We start from the raw sequence: 13,017 nt of genomic DNA on the forward strand, positions 1-13,017 counted from the left end.
AAGTGCTGGGATTACAGGCTTGAGCCACCGCGCCCGGCTGCAGTATAGCTTAAGTGTATACTTTTCCTGTTATGAGTATGGATGAGGCACTAATGAAGCATTTGTTGAGTGAATGGAATGCTGCAGAACAGCCAAAACATGCCATTGAAACCGTGCTCTGCAACCTGTGATTGCTTTGTTTCTTTAGGTCTTACCATGACTACATAGAGAAATATTTGTATCTAATGGTCCCTTTCATGTAGAAGTAGGTCTTGGATTATATCTTTTTGAAAATTTAGGCTGGGTGTGTTGGTTTATGACTGTAATCCCAGCACTTTGGGAGGCCAAGGGGGGTGGATCATTTGGGGTCAGGAGTTCAAGACCAGCCTGGCCAACATGACTAAACCCCATCTCTACTAAAAATACAAAAATTGGGCCAGGCTCGGTGGCTCATGCCTGTAATCCCAGCACTTTGGGTGGCCGAGGGGGCGGAATCACTTGAGGTCAGGAATTCATGACCAGCCTGGCCAATGTGGCAAAACCCAAAAATTACCCAAGCATGGTTGCGGGCCCCTGTAGTCTCAGCTACTCGAGAGGCTGACGCAGGAGAATTGCTTGAACCTGGGAGGTGGAGGTTGCAGTGAGCTGAGATTGTGCCACAAGTACTTCTGCTTCAGCCTCCCAAGTAGCTGGGATTACAGGCACCTGCCACCATGCCCAGCTAATTTTTGTATTTTTAGTAAAGATGGAGTTTCACCATGTTGGCCATAAGAGCAACATAGAGATGACTTGGGTAGGGTTAGCAGAGGGCACATTGGAAGGTTTTTCGAAATGGCTGAACTTCTGACAGATTTTGATTGCATCCTTGAGTTTTGTAACATTTTCCAACATACATGAAAGCTGTAGAATCATGAAATTTTAATGTTTACTGAGGACCTTCAATTATCAGTTCAATTCTCTAAGTTGTCTTAGAGCAATAATGAGCCCAAGAGAATTAAAGAGACAAAATGTTAGTGACAGAGGTAGAAGTTGGACTTAGGTTATCTGGTTGCTAGTTTTGGTTAAAACGCTAGCAACTAGGTAACCTAGATCAGTATTCACTCCACAGTACCACTGTAGGTAATCATTAGAGATGTTTGAGAAAAACAGAGCAGATGGATTCAGTTGTGAGGGTGGAAGTGGGGAAGGAAAAAAGTTGGGGTTTTTAAGGGCTCAAATTAGATTTGGAGGACAAAGGAGCCAATAAAGCAATAGTTACTAAAGTAAATCTGAAAGGTTTTAACCACCCTTACAGAAGTAAAGAAGGTTAAAGTAAGTGTTTCATTCCCTTTAAAACACTTTCATTTACTTCTTACTTTTTTTTTTTAACAGATAAAGATGTAGAGAGAATAATCCCTTAAAAATATTTTAAATGTTTTACTGGAATGTATGTTTAAAAATTTAGAGGATTAAGTTTGTTAATGGGCTTATTTTCTTTCATATCACTTATTGTTCTTTTTTTCTTTTCCAGAATTTTATAGAAGTGAAGTGATTAAGAATTCCTTGGTAAGTTTGCTTTCTGACAGGTACATGTGACTAAATATATACACTTTTTTCTGTCTTCAGAAACTGCAGAAATGTAAAATAAATTGAGGTTCAGCTCTGGTTTTAAAATACTTAGCAGATCTGCTCAATTGTTAAATCATCATTGTTTTGTTCATTGCTGTATCTCTAGCGCTTTGAACATGACTGGCATGTAGTAGGTACTTGATAAATATTTACTGAATGAACTGATTTTTCTGTTAAGAATTTTAAATGGTATAAACTCAAATTCTATAATTTTCTCACTTTCATTTACTGTAAATATATTTCTGACTATTTCACTGGCCATATGTCATAATAAATGATATCTTTATTTAGATACAGTTCTTAAGAATTTTGTGCCTAGGGCTTTTGTATAGGATACTCCTACTTGTTTCTTGGCAGTGGCATTGCTTAGTTGGAAAGTTGTAAGTGTCCTGCTTTTGATAATGTATACCCTCGATATTTGCAAAAATGGCTCAATTTATTAGGCTGTGTTGAAAACAAAGAAGAGCTTTATGTTAATGTAAGTATCATTTCAATGGTCCAATACCATTTTGGATTTATCTGCTATTCCACCTCATCCCCCCCCCCCCCCCCCCCGCGCCACACTCAGTGTGTTCCAGGTGTACCTCTTTCAGTGCTTCAAACATGGGAAGCTTATCTTCTTCCTTCTGCCTGGAACACTTGTTTCCTCAGCTGTTCGCTTGGCTGAAGAGGTCTTTCAGCTATGTCACTTCAGCAAGACTTTCTATGATTATCTCATCCAGAGTAGTTCCCTTTTTCCTAGTCATGCTTTTTCATGACCCTGTTTTGTTTTTTTTCTTTGTTTTCTTTTAATCTTTTTTTCTGTTTTCTTTTTTTTTTTTTTTTCATGACCCTGTTTTATCTCTGAATGTTAACTCCTGTCTTCAACTCCTTTTGGCCTCCATCTTCAATTGCTTTGGAATTATTTGTGAGGCCATGATACCTTCATCCTTAGCGCACTTAGGTGGAATACTGAATCCAAAGAATATTGTAGAATAGATTCAAGACAAGGGAGAGGATTGGACTAAAAGACTTCTGGGCTCCTTTCAACTCATAGTTTATATACTGTTTTTGTTTTCTGAGTGTACCACAAACAACGTTTGCTAGCATTGTGATTATTCACGAACATTCTTTCTCACAAAGTAGATGAAAACTCCTGGAGGTGGAGGTCACAGACTGTATATCTTTATATCCCCTTAATTCCCAGTATATTTCTATTGGGTAATTGTTTGACAAATATTAATGATTTGATGTTCCTTTTAAAGGTATTCTTTGATATTTTGGCAAGTATTGTTTTTTTTGTTGTTGTTTCTTTTTTATCTTAATATAGGTTCTATGAACGTAATTAACTTTTTTTTTTTTTTTGAGACAGGGCTTCTCTTTATCACCCAGGCTGGAGTGCAGTAGCATGATCTCAGTTCACACCCACCTCCTGGGTTTAGGTGATCCTCTCGCCTCAGGCTCCCAAGGAGCTGGGACTACAGGCATGAGCTACCATGCCTAACTAATTTTTATATTTTTTGCAGAGACAGGGTTTCACCATGTTGCCCAGTCTGGTCTTGAACTCCTGACCTCAAGCAATCTGCCTACCTTGGCCTCCCAAAGTGCTGGGATTACAGGCATGAGCCACCATGCCAGCCCTGCTTAACTCTTTTCTTTCTGAGGGAGCTCTTTCTGCTTAGCAAAAAGCTAAGGAGTCAACAACTCTCAGAGAATATACCAGAGATGGCATGTTGTTACTGCCCTTCTTGCTGTCTCTGAAGAATCACTGCCAGGCCCAACAAAGAGCAGAATTGGTTGGTTTCTTCCCTGTTTATGATTTTTGCAATTCTTAAGCTATTGTGTTATTTACTGAATAGAGTTAGTGATTTAAATGTGTTTGTATCTGTTACCTTTATGCTTGGCGCATAGAAGATGCTCAGCAAATGTTTCTTGAATAAATGAATTCTTCCCTAAGTATATTTATTGAATTTGAAGTTATATCCTGAAACTGCACATCTTCAATTAGATGCTAAAGGATTAGACAAAGATTTGAATACTTTATTTCTAACTAAGGCTTTGGGTAAATTTTCACTCTGGTGAACTAAGTTGGACTTTGACGAGCTTATAAATAATCTTTTTCACTCATGTAACTTTAAGATGTAGATTGTTGTTCTTAGTTTATATTGTGAGCTTGGTTCTTAGACCAGAGTGGCTTGGTTTCATCACTCTGACGTCAAAGGAGACATGGAAAAATGGACTCAAGACGAAAAAGAGTGTTTTCCCCCAAAGATTGGATAAAATGTTCTTGTGCCCCTATACTGTGCTTCTTTCTAACTCCTGAATAGTCCAGATCACCTGTCCAATAAAACTTTCTACAGTGATGGTAATGTTTTATGTGTTGTTCAGTACAATTGCCACTGGCCACATGTGGCCATTGAGCATTTGAAATGTGGGTCAGTCCTGCTTCAGAACTGAATTTTAAATTTTGTTTAATTTTAATTTAAATAGCCACATTCGGCTAGCAGATATCATATTAGACAGCACAGTTCCTGATGCTTCTGAAAAACTTTGTTTCTTTTTCTTTTCTTTTTTTATTTTTTTGAGATAGTCTCACTCTTGCTGCCCAGACTGAAATGCAGTGGCGTGATTTTGGCTCTACCTGTGCAACCTCTGCCTCCTGGGTTCAAATGATTCTCAGCCTCCTGAGTAGCTGGGATTACAGGCGCCTGCCATCATGCCTGGCTAATTTTTGTATTTTCAGTGGAGACAAGATTTCGCCATGTCAGTGCCAAGGCTTGGTTGGTCTCGAACTCCTGACCTCAGGTGATCCGCCTGCCTTGGCCTCTCAGAGTGCTGGGATTAAAGGCGTGAGCCACTGCGCCCAGCCAGAAAGCTTTCTTATAATCATTAGAAGGAAGAAATTTCCCCTTTTTCTTTCTTTAAAAGTGGTTTTGGGCCCAGTGCATTGCTCATACCTATAATCCCAGCAATTTGGGAGACTGCGGCGGCTGGATTGCTTGAGCCTAGGAGTTCAAGACCAACCTGTGCAACATGGCAAAACCCTATCTCTACCAATAAATGCAAATATTACCTGGGCTTGGTGGTGCATGGCTGTAGTCCCAATTACTTTAGAGGCTGAGGCAAGAGGATTACTTAAGGCTGGGAGGCGGAGGTTTCAGTAAGCCAAGATTGTACCACTCTGGCTTGGGTGACAGAGCGAGACCCTGTCTTGGAAAAAAATTACTTCAAGCTAAGTATGGTGGCTCACACCTATCCCCCAGTACTTTGGGAGGCTGAGGCAGGAGGATCATGTAAATCCAGGAGTTTTGAGATCAGCCTGGGCAAGATGACGAGACTCCCATCTCTAAAAAAGAAAATTAAATAAATAATAAAAATAATAATAAAGTTAGCTGGGCATGATATTTAGCAATTTTTCCTTCCTTTGGGTGCATTATTTGACCTCTGATAAGGAATCCTATCAGCAGGAAACTATTTACTTCCTTAAGTTCTTTAAAGAGGTTGGATGAAGTCATTTCTCCACTGACATATATTTGCATCTCTGATACCAAATTCATGACTCATTGCTCTGTTTCTGTGCTTTCTGCCTACACAAATTCTTAATACTTTTTATTGAAGTTTGACGTTTATAAAAGAGTTTATAGATCATAAAAAAGTTTATGGATCATAAGTATACATCACCTTGAATTTTCTCAAACTGAATACACCTGTATAACCAGCATCCAGATCAACAAATAGAATATTTTCAGCCCCTAAGAAGCCCTCTCATGCCCTCTTCAGTCACTGCTACTTGGACTTTTAACACCATAGATTAATTTTACCTGTTTTTGAGCTTTATAGAAATGAAATAATATAGTATGCACTCTTTTGTGTCCAGTTGCCATGTTTCAACTTTATATAGTAAGATTCATTTATTTTGTGGGATATATTTGTCGTTTGTTAGCTCTATAGTATTCCATTGTGTGAAATCACAGAATTAACTCATTTTTTTCTGTTGATAGGCATTTGGTTAGGTTCTAGTTTTGAGCTAATATGAATAGTGCTGCTATAGATACTATCCTGTATGTCTTTTGGTAAATGTATGGATGTATTTCTGTTGAGTATATTTCTAGGAGTGGAATTGCTAGGAATATGCGTATGGTCAGCTAAAGAAGCCAAACAGTTTTCCGAAATTACTGTTTGATTTATGCTGTCGCCCCCAGTCTGCGAGAGTTCTGTTTGCATTGTTGTGAACACTTGATTTAAAAAAAAAATCTTTTGAATTTAAGTTGTTGATAATTTTTTATTTCAATATAAGTCAAGAGAAATATTTTAAATAGCAATTAAACTTAGCACATGTAGGGCCAACATTGAGCCTAACTTAATCTCAAAGACAGCGACTTTAAAGGGTGTGCAGGTATACAGTGACACTGGATGACTGCCACCTGGTGGTCAAAGATTGTAGGACTTTATTGATTTTACTATTTCTAAAATCAGAATTCATCTTACAGTGTGAAAAAACATCCATGTTAGAACTGGTAAGTGGGACTATGTTGGATGGAAATAAAGAGAATGCAGTACACTGAAGCAGAATAAGGCAGTACCTGCCGGGGGTGATTGCGGTTTTTCTGCAGCAGTCACATAGGAGGTATCACTTGAACAGACACCTGACAGAAGGGAGGGAACAAGCTATATAGTTATTTCAGGAATACTGTTCCAGGACAAGAAACAGGAAAGTACAGAAACAGGAGTGTACTTGAGGTGTTCAAGAAATGGCTAAGAAGTTAGTAAGGCTGGAGTGCAGTGAGCAGAGGTGGTTTGAAGTTTTGCTAGGCATATGACAGAGAGACAGGTGCAAGGGAATTGAGGATCAGGGCAGCAGAGGGAATAGCCCAGAGCAATAGGAGATGATGGTCAAGGGCTAAGGAGCATGAGAATGAGATTTTGGAAGGCTTAGCATTGCAAGTAATGCAAAATGGGGCGTATCTGGTGGACCAGGACCCTCACCTTATTCATGATATATTTAGCATAGAACAATTCATGGTGAATGTATAGTTCAGTGTTAATGTCCCTGGCTTCAGCTAGCCATGCCCTCCAAGTAATTTCTTCTTCAGTTTAGTGAGAGGTTAGATCCTTGATATTATTGAAGGGTCATTGGGTTAATTAATAACTAAAATTATTGAAGCAATAACAATGGAAGTGACTAAATTCTCTAAAGTTGTTTTTTCATGTTTATAAAAGCGGAGATTACTAAAATTCATTTGTTAAAACTTAATCACCAAGATGATAATATTAAGAGGTAGGGCCTTTAAGGAGTGATTAAGTCATAATGGCAAGTCTTCATGAGTTATATTAGTGCCTTGTAAAAGGGCTTGTGTGTGGGGGTTATCTGTTCCTTCTGCTGCATGAGAACATAGCATTTGTCCCCTCGAGAGGAGCCAGCATTCAGGGTACCATCTTGGAAGCAGAGACTAGGCCCTCACTAGACACTGTACTTTGCTGGTGCCTTGATCTTGGACTTCCCAATGTCCAGAACTGAGAAAATAAACTTCTGTTGTTTGTAAATGAATAAATAAATAAATAACAGAGATTAATTATGTCATGAACCCACATCTGCCTTTAACACTTATAAAGTTAATCTGATCATTGGATATTTTCCCAGAAAGGAGCTTTTAACTTTTATTAGAATATTAAAAATTTCATGGTGGGAGTAAGAATAATGATAGCTAATTTGTTTTGAGATTTCTCTGTACATGGATTTTTTAAATAAAGAAAGGTATCAATTATAAGTACGCACCTATGATTTAAGTGGCATGTTGGGTGTGTCACATACATTATTTCTTATCCCTATAACAGCATTCCAAGCTAAGAGATATGCATGTTTTACAGCTGAGGGGCCAAGTTCAGCAGGCTGAGGAATATGATCTAGGTCGCACAACTAGTAACTGGTAAAACCAGTGTTCCAGAGCCCTGCTCTTTCACAGCCTCCCTTATCCCACTTCCTTCCACTGATTAAATATGCTAGAGGTCTAATAGAGGTCAGTGTTAGCCTTCATCATTGAATAAACAAGTTCTAGAACTTGTTTGTAGGGAAAGCATGTGACATTAATTTATCAGAACTATAAACTTCTGTTGAGACTATGACTGAGCTGTTTTTAAATCTTTGGGAAAAAAACTGGCTAAGCAGTACGAATACTTTTCATGAGCTACTAGTCTGAGTGATTTTCCAACCAACTTTATGTTTCAGTTTAATTATAATTGAATGCATTAACATTTAATCTCTGTGTGTAGCTTATGTCAGATTATGTTACTTCTGTTAAACTGCATCATCTTCAAGGGTTTCCAATTTCTGTCTGGTTAACTACATGATTTGAAGGGAGACAGATAATCAACACATGGAATTATATATAGTACCAGGGAAGGGCAGGATGCCATGAAAACATGTGAAAGTGTTATTTATTTTAGTTTGGAGAGAGGAGTCAGGAAAGGTTTCTAACAATAATTTCTAAATTGAGATAGGAAGTCTGAATAAAAGTGAATGAGACAAGGAAAGAGAGTTTATTGTGCTATGACTAGTGATAAAATCAGAATATCAATGTCAGATATTCCAGTGAGATATGTTGTATGCTTCAGAAAGTTAGAACACCTTTTATGAGTTCTTGTTGTATTCTTGTAACCATACATTTGTTACCAAGCAACCCTATAGTAATAATAATTTTAGGTCCTCTTGTGGGTAGTAGACAGTGAACTTTTCAGAGTTATAAATATCCTGATATTCTGCTATTGTACTTTCAGTGAATATGGTGGTATAGGTCCCTGGATGATATTAGTACTTGATTAATTTGTTCCATCTAGAAATTGGGCCGGTATGTATAGGTTAAATATAAATAAAAAAGCCGTCTGGGTCTATAGAATAAAAATAGTTGGCTATAAAATCTTTGAATGTGTGGCAGGCTGTATCTGCCTGTATCTGAATGTACCAACTTAGAAATTATTGCTCATGGTCTGGCAACTATTTTGTAATAGTATAAAGGAAAGTCTTTGTAATGAGAAGAGTGACAATAGCTCTACTGTATTCGTGTTTTATTGGCTTAGAAAGAACACCCAGGTCATCTATTCAACTACACGAAATAACTTCAAAAAACTTCCCTCTCCTCCAGAGGTGTTTGATTTTGAATGAAGCATTTAAGAATATTTCATACAATAGCCCACAAGAGTATCTGTCCCCTCTTCCTTGCCATGCATTATGTCCCTTCAGATACATTCACCAAGTCTTATTTTTTCACTTTGGAAGGAGGTCTTATTTCATGCTTTTTCTGATTCTTTATCACTCCAATAGTAAGAGGAAATTTTGCTACTTCATATTTTAGAATACATTTACTTTTATTGAAAGGTGGTCTTACACAAAGGGGAGTAAATATCTACCTTTTAAGGTGGTATAATTTGAAGACCAGGAAGGTTTAGGCTTTAGGACATACATCAAGAAGAGATGGCTTCATTTGATTTATTTCAGTGGGCCACCTCCTACTTTTTCCCTTGTTGGATCTTCTAAAAAAATAGTTTCATTCCTTTTTTTTTTTTGGGATATACATATAGTAAATGTACAAATAATAGCCTTATGACTTTTCAAAAGGAACAGATCAGTGTAACCAGATCAAGAAACACGATCATCTCTTGCTTTTCAATCAGTACCTTTTCCCAGAGAACCTCTCTTCTGATATCTAACACCATAGCTTACTTCTGCCTGGTTTTGAACCAGGTAGAAGCCCTTTGGCATAAGCCTTATGGCATAAGCTCTTTTTTTTTTTTTTTTTGAGATGGAGTCTTGCTTTGCTGCCCAGGCTGGAGTGCAATAGTACGATCTCGGCTCACTGCAACCTCTGCCTCCCAGGTTCAAGTGATTCTCCCACTTCAGCCTCCCAAGTAGCTGGGATTACAGGCACCCACCATCATGCCTGGCTAATTTTTGTATTTTTAGTTGAGACAGGGTTTCACCATGTTGGCCAGGTTGGTCTCGAACTCCTTACCTCAGGTGATCCACCTGCCATGGCCTCCCAAATTGCCGATATTACAGGTGTGAACCACCACGCCTGGCCTAGCCCTTTTAATTTTTTGAGACAGAGTCTCACTCTGGTTGCCCAGGCTGGAATGCAGTGGCGAGATCTTGGCTCACTGTAACCTCCGCCCCCCAGGTAAGCGATTTTTCCACCTCAGCCTCCCAAGTAGCTGGGATTACAAGTGTGCGCCACCATTCCAGGCTACTTTTTTTTTTTTTTTTTTTTTTTTTTAGTAGAGACAGGGTTTCACCATATTGGCCAGATTGGTCTCGAACTCCTGACCTCAAGTGATCTGCCCATCTCAGCCTCTCAAGTGCAGGGATTACTGGCATGAGGCACTGCACCTGGACTGCATCTGCTCTTTTGCTCAGCCTATTTGTGAGATTTGTTTATGTTGTATGTAGCAGTTCACTAATTCTAATGAACATATCCTATGCTGAACACGTGTGCATTTCTCTGAGGTATGTACTTAGAAGCGGAATTAAGTGCTGGGTTGTAGGTTATGTTCCGCTTTAGTAGATATTGCCAAATAATTTTCCCAAGCATCCATCTTTTAAATTTTAGCCATTCTCGTGGGATTGTGGTATTATGTTGTGGTTTTAGTTTACACTTCCTCATAGACTACTATAGTGGAGCACTTTTCAAGTATTTATATTATTGGCTGTTTAGATATTCTTTTTGTAGAGCACTTGTTCTGGAAAATCATGCCAGTTAATGCCAGTTAAGAATAAACAAATCTGCTAGTTATGGTGGCGCGTGCCTGTAGTCACAGCCACTCAGGAGGCTGAGGCTGGAGGATCGCTTGAGTCCAGGAGTTCTGGCTGTAGTGTGCTATGTTGATTGGGTGTCCGCACTAAGTTTGGCATCAATATGATGACCTCGTGGGAGCAGGGGACTACTAGGTTGCCTAAGGAGGGGTAAACTGGCCCAGGTCGGAAACGGAGCAGGTCAAAACTCCCGTGCTGATTAGTAGTGGGATCGCACCTGTGAATAGCCACTGCACTCCAGCCTAGGCAACATAACGAGACCCCATTTCTTTTTAAAATAAAAATAAATAAATAAAAAAAAGAATAAACAAATCCTGGATAAGCAGTGGAAGCTTTTTTAAAAAGTTTATGGGATATATTTGATCTAATTTGATAGTTAAGAAGTCCTTTTTCATGTTTTTTTTTTTTTTTTGAGACGGAGTTTCACTCATGTTACCCAGGCTGGAGTGCAATGGCGCGATCTCGGCTCACCGCAACCTCCGCCTCCTGGGTTCAGGCAATTCTCCTGCCTCAGCCTCCTGAGTAGCTGGGATTACAGGCACGTACCACCATGCCCAGCTAATCATGTTTTTTTTGACTACTCAAGAATAAATGGAGTTAGTGGTCTGTTGAATTCCATTTTAGGAAAATGTTACCATTTGCGTTTTTCATATCCATATTACCTTTTAATGGGTTTCCTTCTTCTACCCTTTCTTAAATACCGGAAGATTATTTAACCTTTTCTGCACAACTCAAGGTTATCATGAGGAACATTAATGACTATATTATACCTTCAGGGGCTGCCTGGGACGTAAGGCCCCATTATTCTTACTTTGGGCAGTCCCCACAACATGGCCTTCCTCATATGCAAAAGTGACCTAATGCTCCCATGTCTTTAAAGTCAGATATTGACTTTGTTTTCCTGTTCCAGATACAACCAACCGTATGACCTTAGACAAGTGACTTCATAATTCTTAGCATCAGCTTCTCCTGAAAAATTGGGATAATGCTGTCTGTTTCATAGGACTCTTGAGTTTTGTGAAGATTAAGTAAGAATATATAGTCAAATGAGTAATATAGTACCTGGCACACTGAACCTTTGGTGACGGTGCTGGATATTGTAGAGAATAAATACACTGGTAGAAATCCCTGCCTTTGAGGAGCTCACGTTCTGGAGGGGAAGACAGACAAAAAATCAGTGATGGTGATGTGATGCGTCATGCCAGGTGCCATAAGAAAGTTAACCACTCACAGGTTCCTGTGGGAGCCTGGAGGAGCGGCCGCCAGTCCCAGGGATATCAGTGAACACACAGCTCTCATTGTTCCCCCTTTCTTGTAATAATTATACCAGTGGTAAAAATGAGTAAAATCGTTTTTATTCTCTGTTTATAAAGCATGATTCATATTAGGTGAGAAAGTGAATCACTTTTTCCAAATGAATCTTAAGCTATGCTTTCTGGTCTTGGCCTTAAATTTAATATTTTCAACCCCAAAGTGATTAGGTCTTCTTGCAGCAAAGTGCCAGGAATAGGTGTTTTTTTTGTTTTTTTTTTTTTTTGTTGTTGTTGTTTATTCAGCCAATATTTGAATACTCACTGTGTCTCCAGGTAACTGTATTATCTGCTTGGGAAAACAATAGCAAAACAGCCCCATCCTCACGGTGGGTGGCAGGCAAAGAAGGCTGACGGTTGAGGAGAACTGGGAAGGCCTCTCTGAGGAAGAGATGTTTGAACTGAAACCTAGTGGTCAGAGAAATGTTAACCAGGAAAGGAGTGGGTGGGGGTAGAGGCAGGGAGGGGCTCCAGCCAGAGGCTCTCAATTTCCTCATTTCAGAATTTGAGTTGGACTAGGCAAATTCAAAGGTCCCTTTTAGTGCTTACCTTCCTAGGATATGTAAACTAGAGGAAGCCCTCATTTTGTGTATGTCCTGTAGTTCATGTTAAATTAAATCAGGTACAATGCTCAGCACATAGTTAATGGCTCACAGATGATTGCCGTTACTCATTTAAAGTAGAATTGGTAAAGGATACTCAGTTCAGGAGAGCAAGCACATCCTCAGGCTGCAGGTACGAAGGCTTTTCCCCAATATTCCTAGCTACAGGTTTCTCAGCGTCCTGGGTGGACAGTTGGCTGAACTAGCGAAGGGCCAGCTCCTTCTTAGCTAATCTGTAATGAATGCTTCATTCTTGTAGTAGTGGTCTAGGCTTTGCTATTATGTTTAGTTACTTGTTTTGTCTCAGCCCTAGTCAGCTGTAGAGTCTGGTGATGTAGCAGCAGGAGCAAGAGTGAAACCTGTGGAATCTCCCCAGTTCCTTTCTCCCAGAGAATAGGGCTTAGGCAGAGGGCAGAGTTCTTTCTTCTTGTTTCTGCCTCTGGCTGTGAGATCTAAAATAAAGAAATTGTTGACATTCCCTTTAGGTCTCCTTTGTTCTAATTTCTGTCCTTTGTAATTGATAGGAAAACAAAACAAACACACAAAATGAACATGAGACAAATTCTAGAGACTTAGATTCAAATTCTGATACTGTTTTTACTAAGTGACCCTAGGCAAGAAGACTCAGCTTCTGTGTTTTATTGATTTTATTGATTTTAATTTTTTCACAGTTTAACATTCCTGGGCAATCTAGATGCATCTTAAAATCAATTCTTTGTTTTCTTTTTTTTTTGTT

The 13,017-nt window shown here is 39.0% G+C and overlaps 1 protein-coding gene across 5 annotated transcripts in view; it reads left to right on the forward strand.

Moving 5' to 3' along the window:
* Nucleotides 1-13,017, forward strand: part of UVRAG (UV radiation resistance associated) — a 309,856-nt gene that overhangs the window by 45,396 nt on the left and 251,443 nt on the right. For all 5 annotated transcript variants that reach the window (XM_037740137.1, XM_017533023.2, XM_037740138.1 and 2 more), the window contains exon 3: nucleotides 1,490-1,524. In XM_037740137.1, coding sequence (XP_037596065.1) covers nucleotides 1,490-1,524 — 35 coding nt within the window. The remainder of the gene's footprint in view (nucleotides 1-1,489; nucleotides 1,525-13,017) is intronic.

Source organism: Cebus imitator, unplaced genomic scaffold, assembly GCF_001604975.1.
Source record: "Cebus imitator isolate Cc_AM_T3 unplaced genomic scaffold, Cebus_imitator-1.0 Scaffold79, whole genome shotgun sequence".
Classification (NCBI taxonomy): domain Eukaryota; kingdom Metazoa; phylum Chordata; class Mammalia; order Primates; family Cebidae; genus Cebus; species Cebus imitator.